General features: G+C 45.2%; 1 protein-coding gene across 1 annotated transcript in view; it reads left to right on the forward strand.

Moving 5' to 3' along the window:
• GABBR2 (gamma-aminobutyric acid type B receptor subunit 2) overlaps positions 1 to 20555 on the forward strand; it is a 211613-nt gene that overhangs the window by 76582 nt on the left and 114476 nt on the right. The window contains 2 exon segments of the mRNA XM_029053600.2: positions 2901 to 2921; positions 2924 to 3073. Of these exon segments, the coding sequence (XP_028909433.1) occupies positions 2901 to 2921; positions 2924 to 3073 (171 nt within the window).

Genomic DNA, 20555 nt, shown 5'->3' on the forward strand with positions numbered 1-20555 from the left:
CGCTGGCTCTGAGAATTGGGTCCCCCAGTGTCCAGTAGGGAGCTGAGTAAAGTCTCTTATATTTCTTTTTTTAAAATATTTGTTAAGCCCTTTCTGTGTGCCAGGCACTGGACCAAGCTCTGGGTAGATACAATTTAGGTTGGACACAATCCATGTCTGCCATGGGGCTCCCAGTCTTAATCCCCATTTTACAGATGAGGGCAGTGAGGCCCAGTGAAGGGACTTACCCAAGGTCACACAACAGACAAGTGGCAGAGCCGACATTAGAACCCAGGCCCTTCCGAATCCCAGGCCCGTGTTCTATCCACTAGGCCACGCTGCTGTTTCTGGGGGAGAGGTCAACCCCAAGCAGGTATGGGATCAGATTGCTTGGAGGAGCAGAGGCCAAACCTGTCACCGTCACCCGGGGAGGAGGTAAGATCTCCTAGGGCCAGAAGCGGAAGCTGAGCTGGCACTGTGGAAGCTTCTGGTCCCCCTTTTTGCCCCCCACCCCCTAGAAATGAGGACATGGTTTGAACTACCCATCAAGCTTTCCCCTCATCGTCCTGATTTCTGGGTTGTGGTGGGGAGTCTGATCCCATTTCCACCCTCCTCAACTTCCCTCCCCAATTCAGTATTCTTGTCTATCATTTTTATATAGTCCAGGTGAGACTAAGTTCACTGTGGGCAGGCAACGTGCCTAATGACTGTTATATTGTACTCTTCCAAGTGCTTAGTAAATGCTCGATAAATGCGATCGATTGTAAGAAGTGTGACCTTCTCTAACATACTCTGAGACTATGCAGTTAGAGACCCACTGTCAGCATGAGAGGAATTGGGTAGGTCGAATGCCTAATTCAACTTGGAATTGTCTCCTTCGGAAAGTTTTCCCGTCCAGAACTGAAGAGGCCAAAAGTGCTGGAACCCCCTGTGTCTCCGCAGTCAGAGGAGTTAATTTATGGTGTGGGAGTTTAGGTTGTCGGCAGAGAGAGGACTGAGACCCATAAAGGCGTCTATGACTATCGATTATCTTCTGTGTGAAATAACAGTGTTCTGTAGCCTCACTTTTTTTCCCCAAGGGGTGATTTAATGTTGAGAGTAGTCAAGCTTCTCAAATGTTACTCGGTAACTGGTTTGGTACCTTCTTTTCCTTATCTCACCCCCTCCTTTGGAGCGGATGATTTCTTCTTTCTGGCTTCCAGGTTGAAAGCAGATAGAATCCTGTTCACTCAGCTTGCAAAAAGAGAAAACCTAGGTCAGTTAATTAGAATTTAGCTGGGATCACTAGGGTCATGTCTAGGTGGATCTCCTGCCCAAATGTTAATTTATTTTAGGGGAATGAAACATTGGAATATTCTAATTCATGATTTATTGCATTGATGTATTTTTAATCAGTGCATTTTTCATAATCACACGTTACATAAACACTAATACACAGCTGTACATATACAAAAAACACATTCCCAGACACATCTGTGAGAAGCAGCATGGCCCAGGGGAAAGAGCTGGGGTCTGGGAGTCGAAAGACCTGGGTTCTATTCCTGGCTCTGTTAGCTGCTTGCTCTATGACCAAGTCCCTTAACTTCTCTGAGCCTTGTTTCCTCATCTGTAAAATGGAGATTTACTACCTTGTTCTCCTTCTGCTTAGAGTATGAGCCCCATGTGGGACAACGAATGAAGCAATGAAGCCTTTTTTTGATGCTCTGCAGACAGTAAGCACTCAGTAATATGATTGATTGATTGACCTCCAGGATCTTGTTGTAGGCAATCTGGCCCTGCCCTTTGATGTTGAGAAGCTGCATACATCTTCTAATATAATAATAATAATTATGGTATTTAAGTGCTTACTATGTGCCAAGCACTATACTAAGTGCTGGGTACTTTCAAGATAATCAGGTTGTCCCACTTGAGGCTCACAGTCTTAATCCCCATTTTAACAGGTAAGGGAACTGAGGGCGCAGAGAAGTTAAGTGGCTTGCCCAAGGGTCACACAGCAGACAGGTGGTGGAGCTGGGATTGGAACCCCACATCCTCTGACTTCCAAGCCTGGTGCTCTTGCCACGAAGCCACGCTGCCTTAGTCTGCTGTGTGAGCTTGGCAATCATTTAATGTCTCTGGGCTTCAGTCACCTCATCTGTAAAATAGGGATTAAGAGTGTGAGCCCTATGAGAGACTGTGTCCAACCTGATTCTCTTTGGGTAGACAAACGTTTAGTACAGTGCCCTTGCACATAGTCAGGGTTTAACAAATGCTATTAAAAAGAAAAATCCCAAAAGGAACTGATTTTGCTGGATAGATGAGTCGTTTCTAGTAACTGTAAATTACAAAAGTGGTCAAATTTTCTTTTTTCCATATTATCGCTTCTGGCTTTGCAATCAATTACAAAGATGGCCAGCAAGGTCATAAATCAATAGAATTGAAAATGTGGCAGATCACCTTCGGTTCCATCTACCAATTCCTGAAACTCCTCTTTCTAAAGCAACCAGGCTATCCTGGGCCTGTTTGATTTTCAGGGAACACGGATGCTAATCCGTAACTTCCTTCTTTTCCAGAAAAACATGTCCCACCTTGTGGATTTCCCCTCTAGACTCTAAGCTCATTGTGGGCAGGAAATGTACCTGTTTATTGTTAATTGTACTATCCCAATGCTTGGTACAATGCTGTGCACACTTTAAGCGCTCTATAAATGTGATTGAATGAATTAAATTTAATTTAATGTAGGATTAAAATGCATAGTACCAAATAGAAGAGATCATTTCAGCAGATTGTCTCCTAAGCTGTGTTTGTTTCTGACTCTCACCATTTCAGATTTCCAACACTGACAGGACTGAGTAGACAGGACTCTGGCTCTGACTGCATCCGGCTACCCTACAGCTATTCTAGAAATGCTCAATTTAGTTTGTGTTTTTTGTTTTTTCCAGCTTTCATTTGCAGCCACTACCAACCGGTGCTAGCCGATAAGAAAAAATATCCTTATTTCTTTCGGACTGTACCGTCAGACAATGCGGTGAATCCTGCGATTTTGAAGTTACTAAAATATTATCAGTGGAAGAGAGTGGGAACGCTGACACAGGATGTACAAAGGTTCTCTGAGGTAAGGCTATAAATTGGACCTGGGCCCCATAACTCACAAGCCCAGATCATTTTTTTAAAGGTATTTCGTACGTGTTCCAGGCACTGTACTGAGCGCTGGGGTAGATAATAATGTTGGTATTTGTTAAGCGCGTACTATGTGCAGAGCACTGTTCTAAGCGCTGGGGTAGATACAGGGTCATCAGGTTGTCCCACGTGAGGCTCACAGTTAATCCCCATTTTACAGATGAGGGAACTGAGGCACAGAGAAGTGAAGTGACTCACCCACAGTCACACAGCTGACAAGTGGCAGAGCCGGGAGTCGAACTCATGACCTCTGACTCCGAAGCCCAGGCTCTTTCCACTGAGCCACGCTGCTTCCCAAAAGCTAACAGCTAATCGGGTTGATTAATCAGCCCATGTCCCACATGGGGTTTACACAGTCCTAAATCCCATTTTACAGATGAAAGTAACTGAGGAGCAGAGAAGTGTATGTGACTTCAGGTGGCGGAGCCGTAATTTGAAACTCAGGTCCTTCTGACTCCCAGGCCCGTGTTCGATCCACGAGGCCACACTGATTCTCAGTTGTTCTTCATCATTTTATTTTCCTCTTATTATGCTTGCATCATACTCTCCCAAGTGTTTAGTTCAGTGCTCTGTACACAGTGAGTGCTCAGTAAATTCCACTGTATTATTATTGATTTGGATAATCTTGTTTACCTCTGTTTAATGCAAAACAGTTTTGAATGTCTTGTTTTTTTTTAACTTTCATATAAATGGGGACAAAGAAAAATCAAGCTGGGTCCTGGCGGGAATTGTGTAGTAAAGTGAATCCTTCCCATCTAATAAGTTGCTAAAAACTAAGATCTGACCTTGGTTGAGGCTGTTTTGACAACAATCTAACACCACAGAATCTTACAAAAAAAAAAAAAAAGAATAGAATAGAAAATCTCTTTGCCCCGGTGCAAAATACCTCTTGATCCTCAGCTGGAAGGTCTTGTTGTGTGACAACTTTGAGGCTGGCTGACTCCTGATTTTCCAGGGTTGGGCAAAATTTCTCCCATTCAGTGGACTTTAACTATGGACCTGGAAACTTTCCAAGGTAGAACAGCTTTGCTTAACTGGAAACGAAACTACTGTCTTAATGAAATTGGTTCATCAGCGGGATCAAGCCGTTCCTCTCCAGGGCATATCCAACTGGAGAATTACAAGTAAAATTAATCTAGAAAAATATTCTAAGTTTCACCAGCCTCACCAGGACTTATCTCCTGGGATCCCGTTTCATTGGACAGTTCATTTATAATTCACCAACAGTTCAAAAGAAGGAACTGATGGGAGAATTTATGGAGATGTGATGGACTAATTACAGAACAAAGCCAGAGCATTTGTTTCTACAGTGCTTTTCATCACCTCGGTGACCATGGGTTCTTGATGATTCTAGTTGATTTCAAAGGAATTTGGAAATAAATTCACGTTTCTGGTTTGAACTTCTTGTTTGCCATCCAGTGTTATGCCCTCCCCTCTTCAGAAATGGCAAGTTCAATTTATTTTAAACTTGTACTTCTTAGAAGTATGTTATATTATTCTCTATTGTACTTCTTTCCAGACCTTTACCTAAAAATGATTACGGTAGTAATAATATTTGTGGTAGGTGTTAAGCGCTTACTTTGTGTCAAGTACTGGTACTGAGCGCTGGGTAGCTACGCGATGGGCTTGTTGGGATGTGTTATTTTTAGATTAGAGCATCAATCCTGAGGATCGTGTGAGGTGTCCGGTGCCTCATCTTGCAAAAGTCCGATCCTGCTAGTAGAGAGAAGGGCAATTAAATTCACGCTTACCCCTCATGTAGTGCAAGCTTAGCCTAGACGGAGCCCGCTCCCGTCAAGAAATTTTCACGGGAGGGAGACCAGCTGGATTTGCATCATGCAATCAAACCAGAACAGGACCCATGTGGGGAAATTGGTACTTTTTTGACGAGGCCTGATGACGAGCACCCCGGCTCGCCACTTGTCTGCTGTGTGACCTTGGACGAGTCACTTCACTTCTCTGGGCCTCACTTGCCTCATCTGTAAAATGGAGATTGATACCGGTGAGCCCCACATGGGACGTGGACTGTGTCCAACCTGATTAGCCTGTATCTACCCAGTGCTCAAGAGAAGCAGCGTGCCAGTGGAAAGTGGGAGTCAGAGGTCATGTGTTCTAATTCCAACTCCTCCACTTGTCTGCTGTGTGACTTGGGCAAGTCACTTCACTTCTCTCTGCCTCAGTTCCCTCTTCTGTAAAATGGAATGAAGACTGTGAGCCCCACGTGGGACAACCCGACTACCTTGTATCTCCCAGCCGCTTAGAACAGAGCTTGGCACATAGTAAGCATTAACAAATACCATAATTATCATTATTATTATTGCAGTCTCTGGCACATGGTAGGCGCTTAACAAATACATAAAAAATAGGTGTGAAGTGGCTGAGGATGTGAGGTGGACTGGGAATTCTAGCCTTCTAGGTGGGTTGAGTGGGCACTTGAAGTGGACCTGACTAGACTGTAAACTCGTTAAAAAACACCATTACTATTATGAAGCACTTACTGTGTGCCAGGCACCGTACTACGCGCTGAGGTGGATACCAGCAAATCTAGTTGGACACCATCCCTGTTCTAAGCAGGGTTCACAGTCTCAATCTCCATTTTACAGATGAGGTGACCGAGACAAGTGACTCACCCACAGTCACACAGCAGACAAGTGGCAGAGCGGGGTTTAGAACCCAGGACTTTTTGACTCCCAGGGCCGGGGCTCTGTCCACTACGCCATGCTGCTTCTCTGCTCTTTGTGAGAAGGGGCATATCTTCCAACTCTGTTATATTGTATTCTCCCAAGCGCTGAGTACAATGCGGTGCTCCACGTGCAGTAAGTGCTCAATAAATACCATTGAAAGGTCGATTGATAAGTGGAAGGAAATGTAAACCACGAACTTCTCGGGGCAGTTGAAGCCATGAGGAAAGCCGACACACCCAAAATGACCAAGCAGAAACAGTAACTTGAACGAAGACGGAAAGTTCAATAACTGGAAGGGACACCTACTTCCCGTCTCCTGGCTGTTTTATTTCCTTTGACTCCCTAGCGTCTGGTTATGCATTATTAAATCGCTTGTTAAGGCCTGCTGTTGGGCTGCAAGAATGGAAAATTAAGTTGCTATTAGCACTTCATTGCTTTACTTTTGATAAAAAGCCTAATGGTTTAACTGCACTGACTCCAGGGATTGCACCGATATTTATGAAAATCTCTGGGTATTCAGCGAGGCAGTGATATTACCCATTTAAGATTATGAATATCAATCTGTAGAGGAAATCAAAAGCATGCGAAGTGCTTACTGAACCGAAAATGAAAGGAGAGTTGGTAGGTTACAAGCAACACACCTGAGAATCGCCCAAAATAAATTGAAATTGATGCTATCCCCACTATCCCTCAAGCCCGACCAAATAACTTCTAAATGTCCTTAGTGCAAAAGAAGCTCAGTTCCTTACTTGTCACAGTAATAATAAGAAGAAGAATATACCATATTCGTTGAGCGCTGTGTGCCAGGCCTTGTTCTAAGTGCTGGAGTAGATACAAGGTAATCCAGTTGGCCACAGTCCATGTCCCACATGGGGATCACTGTCTTAATCCCCATTTTACAGATGAGGGAACTGAGGCACCAGTGAAGTGACTCGCTCGTGGTCACATAGCAGACAAGCGGTGGAGCTGGAATTAGAACCCAGTTCCTTCTGACTGCCAGGTCTGTGCTCTATCCATTAGGCCGGTATAGGACTCGAGTCAAAATAATGAACAGAGCATCCTGGGGTTTTACATATCTGTAATTAATTTAATTCCATTAATTTGTCTCCCCCTCTAGACTGTAAGCTCATTGTGGGCAGGGAATGTGTCTATTGCGGTATTGTATTCTTCCGAGCTCTGGTACAGCGCTCTGCACACGGTAAGCACTCAATAAGTACGATTGAGTGAATGAATAATTAAAGGACCCAACTGAATAAACAAATATAAATTGGAGTGCTGACAATATTGCTAAGCCTTTTGCTACCCGGGAGCCCTCAATGCCACCTGTTTATAAACTTGGAGATTTCATGGCTCCAACCCTCCTCTAGGTCGTTTGTGAGAATGTTCAAGAAAATCCATCCTGACACCTTTTTCCAAGAATTCCATCATCCTCATGCTGCCGTCTTTAAAGTGGCTGTCGATTCCTACATTTCGCTTTCTTTATTTTACCCGGCAGCCTATTTCTCTCTCTTTTTCCTACTGGTCCGTGATTACTCAGAGTTTCTAAGTCTGATGGGGAGCCTTGTTAAAGACCTGTTGATAATTGAAAGAATGCCGTGTTCCCCAGATTCTCCTAGTAGTAATAATAATTGTGGTGTTGGTTGAGCGCTTGCAATGTGCCAGGCACTGTTCTAAGCACTGGGGTGGAATCAAGCAAACCAGGTTGGACTCTGTCCCCCACATGGAGCTCGCAGTCTTAATCCTTATTTTAGAGATGACGTAACGGAGGCCCTGAGAAGTGAAGTGACTTGCCGAAGGTCACACAACAGACTTGTGGTAGAGCCGGGATTAGAACCCAGGTCCTCCTAACTCCCAGGCCTGTGCTCTATCCACTAGGCCTTGCTACTTCTCGTGCTTCTCCTTTATCCAGATTGACCCGTTGACCCATACAGAGGACGTTAGTGAATGAGTAAGATCTTGTTTCTCCTGGAAGAACACATGCTGTTGTCTCTATTGCTGAGTTGTACTTTCCAAGCGCTTAGGACAGTGCCCTGCACGCAGTAAGCACTCAATAAATACACCTGAATTGAATGAATGCTGTCTTTTTACCCTCAGACTGCATTTTGCTCAATATTCAGTGATCCAAATTTGATTCTAGATTCTACCAGTTGTGAGAGAGGTTTGGTTGTCCCATTCTGGATTTCCAGTTCCAACCCAAATCGGCCACTCTCTGGAATTTTCTGTTAATCCCAGCTCTGTTACTTGTCTGCTGTGTGACCTTGGTCAAGTCACTTCTCTGTGCGTCAGTTTCCTCATTTATAAAATGAGGATTTTGTTGCCAAATTGTACTTTCCAAGCGCTTTGTAGAGTGCTCTGCACACAGTAAGCGCTCAATAAAAATGAATGAATGAATGAATTAAAGCGAAGTGACTTTCCTGAGGTCACAAGGCAGACAAGTGCAGGAAGCGCAATTAGAACCCAGGTCTTTCTGTATTTCAGGTCCGTCCTCTATCTCCTAGGCCAACCAACTGAAGTACCCTGCAAGCTATTTTCAGTTCTCCCTCGGTGCAGGAGTTACAGTCTCAATGAGCCCCAGCTTGAAGAAAACTTGTGTTACATCACACGGATCTTGATTACTGTCTCACGCGTTCTCCCATTCACCGCTTCTTATCCCGTTGTGAGCTGGGATTATCTCTTTATTGCTGAATTGTACTTTCCGAGGGCTTAGTGCAGTGCTCTGCACACCGTAAGCCCTCAATAAATACAATCAAATGAATGAGTGACTATCACCTCTAGTTCTATCTGGCCAACGAGTGTCTCCCGTAGATTGTTCCCCCAATTCCCCAGAAGCATTTTATCCATGATGCAGAATAAAAAGTGGCATGTTGTAGAGGAACCCAGTGAACTCCAGTACCCGCCTGGACAAAGCGTTAGGTTGGCAAACGCCGGATGACAGGGTGACAGGAGGTTGATCTTCCTGAAACAATCACCAATCTCGCTTGTCAAAGTTCATCCCCAAGTTGAGTGCCAACACAGAAATCCATAGTTGTCAGGCAAATTAAATTCCTATTTAATAATAAAAATGAAAATAATGTGTGGCATTTAAGTGCTTACTATGCGCTGAGCGAGGGGGAAGATAGTCTGAGCCACATAGGGATCACCGGCTAAGGCTCGTATTCTTTTTGTCTTTCAGAGATATTACACTTTGTGATATCACCTGATCATAGATCAGAAATAATTCCCGGTGATCTTTAGGTTCCCAGTGTTCACTGTCCTTCTGGGAGGGTTGAACTGATTATTTTGGAAAACCACCACCGTGTGCTCCGAAGCAGGAATCCACCCAAGAATCGACAGAAGGACTAAGCTGTGGAATTAGTCATCATCTTTCTTTTTTTTTCTTGACCCTTTGTGTTCGCAAATGACAAAAACGCTGGCACCGGTTAAATGCTTGAGTATCATTTGATGCGTCCATATGGAGCTCAGTCGATGCCAATGCTCCATCACTGCTTTGCACCCACGTAGGTATGTTTCATTTGGATTCCGGCCTACTGCAGGTGCTCCTCTTGTTACCAGCGTTTTGATGACTTTTTCATTTCAATGCTATTTGGATTTATTTTTAAAGTAGATCACATTTCCTAACAGGGTGAGGTGTGGGTGTTGAAAGAAGGGCATGGAAAAGTCCACGCTCAGATCTGTAGTCCATCCAGCACAGTATTCAACCGTATTTATTGAGCGCTTACTGTGTGCAGAGCACTGGACTAAGCTCTCGGCGGTTTACAATATAATGGACACATTCCCTGCCCACTACAAATTTACAGTCTAGAGGATTCCAAAGAGTTGCTTCAAGGACGAGTGTGAATTCTCCCCTCCTCGAATCCTTCCTCGTGGTTACGTTGCATTTTTTAACATCCCCGAGTTGTTCCTTATAACTAATCGATCGGTTAATAAGAGCTTACTGGGAACGAGAGCACTGTATTAAGCGCTTGGAAAAGTATAGTACGTCAGAATTAGTAGGTGCGATCCGCGTTCACAAAAAGCCTGCAGTCTCCAGGAGGACACGGATATTAAAATAGATTATGGATGGAGGGAATGGGAGAGTATAAAAATATTTAAGTACCGGAGGGCTGGAGTGTATATCAAAGAGTGTAAGGGGTCCACAGCCAAGTGTATAGTTGATGATAACAACTGGGATAGTCGTCTGTCTAGCCGGCGACCCCTCGCTCCACGCCCTGACTCTGGCCTGAATTGCCCTCCCTCCTCAAATCCAACATACAGTGATTCTCCCCTGTCTTCAAAACCTTACTGAAGGCACATAATAATAATGTTGGTATTTGTTAAGCGCTTACTATGTGCAGAGCACTGTTCTAAGCGCTGGGGGAGATACAGGGTCATCGGGTTGTCCCACGTGAGGCTTACAGTCTTCATCCCCATTTTACAGAGGAGGTCGCTGAGGCCCAGAGAAGTGAAGCGACTCGCCCACAGTCCCACAGCTGACAAGCGGCAGAGCCGGGATTCAAACCCATGACCTCTGACTCCCAAGCCCGGGCTCTTTCCACTGAGCCACACGGCTTCTCTAAAGCACATCTTCTCCAAGAGGCCTTCCCAGGCTAAGCCCCTCTTTTCCTCATCTCCCACTCCCTTCTGCGTCGCCCTGACTTGCTCCCTTTATTCATCCCCCCTCCCGGCCCCACACCACTTATGTCCGTAGCTGTCATTTATTTATATTAACGTCTTTCTCCTCCTCTACAGGGACTGTGTGTGTTTATTGTAATTTTGTACTCTCTCAAGTGCTTAGTACAGTGCTGTGCTCACAGTAAGTGCTCGATCAATACGATTAAATGAAGGAATTAATTTAAGTGCTTACTATATGTCAGGCACTGTATTAAGCGCTGGGATGGATCCTGGTTCCTGTCCCAACTCCCTCAATTCCCTCCCCATAACAGGGAAGGGAAAGATCCTTTTTCCTTGGCCTCATCTGTGGGGGAAGACTGCCCTGATGTCCCACTTAGACCCCTATCGCCAAGTCCGTCCATTCTCCACATCCACACACCACTCAGTCTTAGGAAAATGTTCCAGATCCAACACCTAGTAGAGCGAGCAAGTCAGGGGACCTGGGTTCGAATCCCAGCTCTGCCCGAGGGTGGGCAGGTGGCAGAGGAAATATTTCCAAGTTGGCAAAAAAACCTCCCGCCAGAACAATTCCTAGCAAGTCTCCACTTTAGCAGAACTGTTTCCAGACTATGGATGGGACTAGAGCCAGTAGGCGGGAGGATGTGGCCAGTAGCTGGTGTCAAGACCCGCCCTGGGGAGAGAATAATAATAATGTTGATATTTGTTAAGCGCTTACTATGTGCAGAGCACTGTTCTAAGCGCTGGGGTAGACACGGGGAATCAGGTTGTCCCACGTGGGGCTCCCAGTCTTAATCCCCATTTTACAGATGAGGTAACTGAGGCCCAGAGAAGTTAAGTGACTCGCCCACAGTCACACAGCTGACAAGAGGCCGAGCCGGGATTCGAACCCATGACCTCTGACTCCAAAGCCCGGGCTCTTTCCACTGAGCCACGCTGCTTCTCCAAGAGATGATATGAGGCAATGTGGTTGCGTGAGGGAAAGTTTAGCGTGTGGAGTCGGCGCATCCACTTATACCTTGTCATCAGTATGACTAGAGAAGCAGCGTGGCTCGGTGGAAAGAGCACGGGTTTTGGAGTGGGAGGTCATGAGTTCGAATCCCAGCTCTGCCACTTGTCAGCTGTGTGACTGTGGGCGAGTCACTTCACTTCTCTGTGCCTCGGTTCCCTCATCTGTAAAATGGGGATGAAGACTGTGAGCCCCACGTGGGACAACCTGATTCCCCTGTGTCTACCCCAGCGCTTAGAACGGTGCTCTGCACATAGTAAGCGCTTAACAAATAGCAACATGATTATTAACTCCAAACCTGTAAGAGTTAGGGCAGCTTCTTGGGGGCCTCTCAAGGGACTCCCTGTGGTAGAAAGAGATTTAAGTGCTTCCGTTGTGAGGGGAAAAAAAATCTTTATCTTCCTTTACTAATGCGTTTTCTTTCTTTATGGAAAAACTGAAGCGAAACACAAAACGCATCATATGTGAAAATGTGGTGGTGGTTTTTGTCTCAGTAAAACCTTTAGCAAATTTAAACCTGGGGGAGTTTAAACAATCGATTAGACTGTAAGCCTGTCAAAGGGCCGGGCCTGTCTCTGTTACCGATTTGTACATTCCAAGCGCTTAGTACAGTGCTCTGCACATAGTAAGCGCTCAATAAATACTATTGAATGAAATGCCCAGCAGCATTTAAGATAACACCACCTTTCTGCTGCAGTGCTATGACCGGCAGAGGACCGTATCTACCAACTCTGTCATATTGTACTCTCCCAAGCGCTTAGTACAGTACTCTGCACATAGCGCTCAGTAAATACCATTGATCGTTTGATGGATTGATTGGTGTCAGCCAATTATAGAGAAACGTTAGCGAGAGACTTGCAGTTCGTTATTTGTTGTTGAATGAACGAGCCCAATGAATACCCCAGATCTTTAGTTCAAATCCCGCCCCAGTAAAAACTGTGCTGATGTGTCCACAAAAATGTTCATGTTTCAAACTGCTCTTTGCCCCAATTAGCCTCTTTATTCCTGGAGAACGACATTTATTTTCAAGTCACATCCTGACGTGAATGATATTTTAATAGCTTTTATTTGAATGAGTGATTTCATCAAGCAATAGGCATACTTCATGAATGAACACATGCAAATCTATAATTATACTTTTCAGTTAGGTATGAGCGATGAAATATTTAGGCAATTCCATTGCTATATATAGAAATTACGTTTGCATGACACAGTAGGTAATTGTTTGTTCCTTATTAGGTTCAGCGTTATGTGATTCACGTTCCCGTGGAATTCTAACCGTTGTTAGAAATTTCTAACAGTTGTAAATTGAAGCTCGTAGATATCGCCAACGAGAATTATTTCACCTTGGCCCGAAGCTGCCTGACTTGGTAAATTAGCCTGTGTTACCTAGAGTTCATGCGCCATCTCATTAGCGGCTGAAACTTCTGGCAGATTTTATAGGTCAAACAAGATGAAAACTTTCTACTGAATCCGTTGTTCTCGATGATCTGCAAGGGTGTAGTGCATATTTACTCGGAGCATGAGAAGCAGCGTGGCCTAGAGAGAAAAAAGCAAGGGCACACAGTAAGCGCTGAGTAAATTCGATTGACTGACCTTTATGGCCCCAATAAGCCGTAATAATAATCATGTTGGTATTTGTTAAGCGCTTACTATGTGCAGAGCACTGTTCTAAGCGCTGGGGTAGATACAAGGTAATCAGGTTTTCCCACATGAGGCTCACAGTCTTTATCCCCATTTTACAGATGAGGTCACTGAGGCCCAGAGAAGTTAAGTGACTCGCCCACAGTCACACAGCTGACAAGTGGCAGAGCCGGGATTCGAACCCATGACCTCTACTCCCAAGCCCGGGCCATGTCATTGACTGTGTTGTTTGGACGCCTGTGTGTGAGCAGGTGGCATAGGAAGAGGGGACGGGAGGGAGAAGCAGTATGGCTGAGCGGATAGAGCTTGGGCCTGGAAGTCAGAAGGTCATGGGTTCTAATTCGCGTCCTGCCGCATATCTGCCGTGTGACCTTGAGCGAGTCACTTCACTGGGCCCCGGTTACCCCATCTGTAAAATGGGGATTAAGGCTGTGAGCCCTACGTGGGACAACCTGATTATGCTGTATCTACCCCAGCGCTTAGAACAGCCCCTGGCACATAGTAAGTGCTTAACAAGTACTATATCATTATTATTATTACTCCAGTGTCGGGTTTTGCAAAAACATAATCCTCGCTTTAGAGGAGAATGGCTTGTACCCCCAAAACAAACATAAATTCCCTAAATGTTTCTTAATATCCCAATTGTCCCTTAATTTCCATCAAATTAAAAGAGGATTTCTAATGAGTCGTTTCTGTCCTAAAATTTCCAGATTGACTGTACGACTCTTGTTTGAAATGCTAAAACTCAGCTTTCGATTCCTGAGAAACGGCATCCTCGGGGATGTTTCCTGGTTGACCAGAGGGACAGACCGATTGCCCCATCAGTAAGGTTGGCAGGGAAAGGGAAGCAAAGGGTCCTTATCTACTCTTATTTCAGATCGACTGAAGTGCTAATTGTATCTTATCTGTGGGACTACCCAGAATGGGGAAAATAAACCCTCCCACTGTTTTAATAAGTAAGCAACAGACATTTTAATTATAAATTTATGAACAAATGGCTCTCCCCCTAATTATGCCTTTTCTCATAATCAGTTTGATGGGCCCTTTGTTTTCTGAGAGTTTCCCAAGGGAACAATAGTGTAAAGGTTGGGGCTAAGAAGAAAAGCCCAGTCATTTCATTCGTATTTATTGAGCGCTTACTAGGTGCAGAGCACTGGACTAAGCGCTTGGAATGGACAATTTGGCAACAGATAGAGACAGTCCCTGCCCAGAGAGGATGATGTGGAGGTTTCCATCCAGGCAGTGAAGACTCGACACAGTACACAGGTAAAGTGTTTAGCATGGTGCCCTACCCACCGTCAGTGCTCAGTAAAAACTCTTGTTAGGTTGATGAAGCCACAGACGTTAATTGCCGTCTCCGGCAACTCCACCTCTGTTCACTGAAGTGCTTCCATCCACCACGACTTTCCTTTTCATTCAGTGGTATTTATTGAGCATTTACTATGTGCAGAGCACTGAACTAAGTGCTTGGAATGTAAACTTCGGCAAGAGAGCCACGGACAGTCTAATCAGTTGTGAGGGGTGAAATTCAGGAGTGTCTTGGGCACAGATAGGGCAGATCCTTTTCAGCTATATTGATAAATGACGCTGTCCGAACTGCTCGAGAAGCCAGATGTTGAAGGGGCAGGTCTGTCAGCCATGTAGAAGGTTGGACATCAAAGCTTTGAGGTCTTGTTTCGGGATGTTGCTTGATGCACCGTGATCATGATTCAACTGAGAAGCAGAATGGCCTGGTGGAACGAGCAGAGGCCTGGAAATCACAGGACCTGGATCCTAATTAGCTCCGCCTTGTCTCTTGACCTTGGGCACTTCACTGATTCTCTGCGTCTCAACTAACACCAAGGACCGTGTCCACCTGATTAGCTTGTATCTATCAGCTCTTAGTATGCCTGGCACTAAGAAGGCTTAACAGATACCTTTTCAAAAAAATGAAGGCAGAAAAATGAATTTATAGTCTAAAGATTTTCGTCACATTGTCGTCAATCGTAAATGCTGAGTGGACTCCAAAGCAAGTTCATCATTTTTTGGCAAGTCGTCTTTGATAGTTTGATATCACACCAACCTATTATATCTACTTATTACAATCGATCAATCAGTTGAATTTACGAGCACTTATTGCGTGCACTAAGCCAGGGAATGCATATAATAGAGCTGGTAGACACGTTTCCTGCCCGCAAAAAGCTTACATCCTACAGTCCCACCTGTAATTTAATATCTGTCTCCCCGCTTGCACTCTGTGGGCAGAGATCCTGTCCAATAACCTATTATAGAGTACTTTCCCAAGCGTTTAGTGCAGCATTCTGCACACAGTAAATTGCTCATAACCACGTTTACTGATCGATCGATGGTTGAGTATCCCACGGTCGTGGTCACAGCAGCTCGCAGATGCTTTAGTTCATCGGTCAGCTTGTTGATTTCCCAAAGGCAAAGTATATTTTGACAAGAATGTGAATTATTGTCCTCCACCCGGCTTCCACCTAAAGTCTGTGTCCTGCTCCACTCCTTTTGGACATCTGCTACGCTAACCCAGAGTGAGCGCTTCTCCTGCTCTCCCTCCTACTAGACTGTACGCGTCAGGCGGGACAGGGACGCGTCCAACCAATTATTGCATCTGCCCCAGCCGCTTAGAACATTGTTTGACATTGTCAGCACTTAAAAGAAAAGAACAAAACCCGAAAAACAAAAAAACAGTCTTAGTTCAGTGTTCTGCTCTGCCTGCTGATGGTGGGTGGTGTGGGGGGAGGAGAAAACCATGCGCAACTTCAGTGGCTTTATGGGAACTCCCTTTCCAAAGCCGTCTTGCTTGGGCGGCGTTTGGCAGCGGTGCCTTGGATACCGCTAATTAAGAATCTATCTTCCCCAGTCAAGACAAAGGATGGTATTTGAGCTAAAAGTTTCAAGTAAAATTCACTGAAACTCCAGCAAGGGTTCCACTGGAAAAGTCCCATTTCAGTCAGTCGTATCTACTGAGCGCTTACTGTGTGCAGGGCACTGTATAACACTTTTTCAAACCAATATTAGTTAGCGGTGGGATAGGGGATATGTGATTATACCACTACCATTGTGAGTAGATATTGCCATTGTGTACAATTATATCTGTGTATTTATCACACACCCCTTGATGTCGATGGGCTGAAGTCACCCCCAATTAGACTGTAAACCCATAAGTGGGCAGGGATTGTCTCTCTCTGTTGCCGAATTGTACATTCCAAGTGCTTAGTACAGTGCTCTGCACATAGTAAGCGCTCAATAAATACTATTGAATGAATGAATGTAGGGTGGGAAGCTTGGGGTAATGTGGAGTTGACAGTAAAATGGGCAGCGGGAGGGTAATAAGAATAATAATTGTGGTATTTAAGTGCTTACTACGTGCCAGGGCTGGGGCACATACAAGCTAATCAGTTTGGGACGCCATCCCTGTTGCACATAATAATAATAATGTTGGCATTTGTTAAGCGCTTACTATGTGCAGAGCGCTGTTCTAAGCGCTGGGGTAGATACAGGCTAATCAGGTTCTCCCACGTGAGGCTCGCAGTTAATCCCCATTTTACAGATGAGGTAAGCGAGGCCCAGAGAAGTGAAGCGACTTGCCCAAAGCCACGCAGCGGACAAGTGGCGGAGCCAGCGTTATAACCCAGGTCCTTCTGACTCTTAGGCCCGTGCTCTATCCAGTAGGCCACACTGCTTCTCTTTGTTTTTCATGAGCGGAGGCCTCGAGAAGATTGGGAAGTAAGAAGATAGTTTCAAAGCAGCGACAGGCTCCCGGTATCTTGGCAATGCATTGGTGCAGCCAAGGATTAACTTTACATGCCCCCAACTACGTCTGTATGCGTGCATGGGAGTTCACTGCCAAGAACACCATCTTAAAATACTAGGGGTTTTTTAAGGTATTTGTTAAGCGTTTTCTAAATGCCAAGCATTGTTCTAAGCGCTGGGGTAGAGACAAGCTAATCGGGTCAGACGCAGTCCCTGTCCCACATGGCGCTCGCAACCTGCGTAGGAGGGAGAACAGGCATGGAATCCCCAGTTGACATTTAAAGAAACCGAGGCCCAGAGAAGCAAAGTGGCTTGCCCCAGGTCACACAGCAGGCTAGTGGCGAACCGGCATTAGAACCCATGTCCCGAGCCTGTGCTCCGTCCACGTCGTCGTTTTCACAAGCAGGGTGCAGGGTTGCCTCCATACATAACCTTAAGCGCTTCTCATCACTCGTACTGGTCTTTCCTTGTCTCCAAATTAGTGTGTCTTTAGGTTTAACTTTCCCCCCGGGCTGTCTTTCTTCTGGATCACTAATGACCATGTTACCTGAAACTAGCGCTGACCCAAAGCACCGCAGTATCCCTGTTGTCGCTTCTCTTCAGCTCGATACAATTGTCTTTTTGTTAGAAGTGTCCTGGGTCTGGCAGAGAAGACATGTGCTATTCAAGGGAATAAAGCTGTCCACCGCATCCCGGGTCCTAAATTAGAAATCCAGCTCATGCATCTCAACAGCGGCTATTACTAAACACTGCCTTTCCTCACTTAGTCGTCCCAAATCTGAGCTAATTCGGTAGTGCAGTGCGAATGACACTCCTTCCCCTGCACACCTCTCTCTCTCTCTCTCTCGCTCTCTTTTCTTTCTTTTTCTCTCTCTCCAAATACATACAAATATATATATATATATATATATATATATGATATTTGTTAAACGTTTACTGTGTGCCAGGCACTGTACTAAGTGCTGGATGTATACAGACTAATCCCGCATGGGGTCACAGTCTTAATCCCCATTTTACAGATGAGGTGACTGAAGCACAGAGGGGTTAAGTGACTTGCTCAAGGTCCCACAGTGGCAGAGCCAGGATTAGAACCCAGGTCCTTCTAACCCTCTGACCTGGGCTCTGTCCACTAGGCCACGCTGCTTTTCCTTCTGCTTCTCCTTTCTCCTCTCTATTCTCTCCTCTTCTCTATGTGCTCTGCACATAGTAAGCGCTCAATAAATACTATTGAATGAATGAATGAGTGAATGAATGAATGAATATTATCCCCTCTCCTCTTTTCTCCAGCTCCTTCTGTTTTCTCAGCTCTCTCTCTTTTGGCATTTCTGCTCTCCCTTTACTGCTTCTTTCTTCTCCCAATCATGGACTCCTGCTGTTTTGCCCCACATGCCCCACTAGCCCCGAAACTGCAATTAACTGGGGGAATAGAGCTGTTTTGATTAATTTCGGTTCCTTTTTTTCAATTCTGTATGAATTCACTGTTTACTCATTATTTGCAAAGACAGTCACCTTTTTTTAAGTGTGATCTCTATGTAAATGCAGCCGACCCACAGAAATGAGTTGAACTCGCTTTAAACATTTGCGAGCGCCAGAGAAAAATGCTTCATCAATTCCAGGTAGAACAGGATTAACCTGTAGACCTCTCTTTGCCTGTAATGTAGGAGATGCTCATTGGATAGTTCTTTCTAATGAATTTAAGGTTCAGATAATGACCCGGCATTTAGCAAACACTGTCATGACACAAATTACTTCTGGGCGATGTGCATGAAGATTCTTAATAAATTTAATTTGTGATTTTGCTGGCAATGCTGGTGACGGAATAAGTAAAAGAAATGAAACTTTGATTATCATCACTGTTTATTGCATTTGTTAAGCATTCATTCAGTCGTGTTTATTGAGCGTTTAGTGTATGTGGAGCACTGCACTGAGCACTTGGGAGAGTACGATACATTAAACGGACACGTTCCCGGCCTACAGCGAGCTTACAGTCTAGAGGGGGAGACAGGCATGAATAGAAATGAATAAAGTTACAGATATGTTCATAAGTGCTGTGGGGCTGGAAGGGAGCAAGTCAAGGCAGCACAGAAGGGATTGGGAGAAGAGAAAAGGAGGGCTTGGTAAGGGAAGGAAGAGGGAGGATGTTCCCGGCCAGAGGCAGGACGTGGGCAAGAGGTCGGCCGTGAAATGGACGAGATTGAGATGCAATAAGAAGACTGGCATTAGAGGAGCAAAGTGTGCAGGCTGATGGTAGTAGGAGAGCAGAGAGGTGAGGTAAGAGTCAATGGTTCCACCACTCCTTGCTAGAAAAACCACCACACTTGAAATGGATCCTAGCCCCGTTCAAGACACCGCCTCCCCGCCAGCTCCAGCGCTTCCCTCCCTTCACCCTCTCTTAACCCACCCAAATCATTGTGGGGCCGTTGGAAAGGTTGCAAATATCCATTTGTCCTGAAGCAAACCTATCATTCCCGGGGCCGGCAGGTCATCCCTCCGTTTCCCAGCTGAATTATAGGATCAGTGATTCGGTCTCTTCTAGCTCTGTCCAGTCCTCAATCAATTCAAACTATCAGTCAGTGTTTTATTATTGAAGCAGTCACTATGTGCAGAGCGCTGTACTGAGCGCTTGGGAGAGGACGGTACAGCAGAGTTGGTAGACACCTTCTCTGCACACAAGGAGCTGACAGCCCCATCCCTTGCCTCTTCCTCTGCAATAACCCGGTCCGTCAATTCCAGGCAGTGGTCACCTCCTCTTTTCCCAAGTTATTTCATTCAGTCTTTTTTGAGAAGAGAGAAACACACGTGCAGCTCAGGCTCAGAATCACTTTGCACGGATTTGTGAGAAGGTGATCTTCAGTATCCAGGATTTGCTCCCTTCCTTCTTTTGCATAGCTCTTCTCTCTCTCTCGCTCTCCTTCCTGCCTCCTTCCGCTGTTCCTTTCCGGTCCTCCCGGAGCAGGAAGAGCTACAGAGGGCAGCGGGTTGTTTTGCCATCCCTGCCCCAGACCACTGACCACAAAAGGTTGGATAAATTCCATGATCAGCATCTTCAGATCATTCATGCCACACTGACTTGTATTCAGGTTTTCTCTATTCCTTCAATGCAGTTTTGCTCAAGTTATTTTTTACAAGGTCTTCATTCAATTTTAATTGATGGGCTCTGAATAGCCTTTTAGCTTGAGAGGTTTTTTTTTTATAAGAATCAATATTTTTAGTCATTTTTAATGTTGCCAAGGATTCATCCTCTTCCTCAAAGACCTACTTTCTTTCTAGTGAATTCCACTTCCAGCAAACATCAATCGGTAGAAGCCACTCTCTAAACCCTCCCCACATCAGTGACTAGTGATTCCGAGTGAAATAATCTGACAAATGCCAAATTTGAACTGATGATGGACGATGGAGTTGTTAAGCGCTTACTATGTACCGAGCACTGTTCTAAGCGCCGGGGAAGATGCAAGGTAATCAGGTTGTCCCACGTGGGGTTTATGTGGGACATGGGGTTCTCCGTTCTCTGTTTGTTTGCCCCTAAGAAAAGGCAGAAATAGAAGCCAGGCCCCCAGGCCCGTGCTCTAGCCACTAGACCTCACTGCTTCTCTGTCTGTAGTTCAGAACTACATGGCACTGTTCCTATATCCTGATTTTTTCCAAGATGACTTACATTTGAAACAGACACACTTAAGAAGAAAACCATCACTTTAGGATAAAATGCCTGTCAGGGT

The sequence above is a fragment of the Ornithorhynchus anatinus genome, chromosome X3 (assembly GCF_004115215.2).
Source record: "Ornithorhynchus anatinus isolate Pmale09 chromosome X3, mOrnAna1.pri.v4, whole genome shotgun sequence".
NCBI classification, from domain to species: Eukaryota; Metazoa; Chordata; class Mammalia; order Monotremata; family Ornithorhynchidae; genus Ornithorhynchus; species Ornithorhynchus anatinus.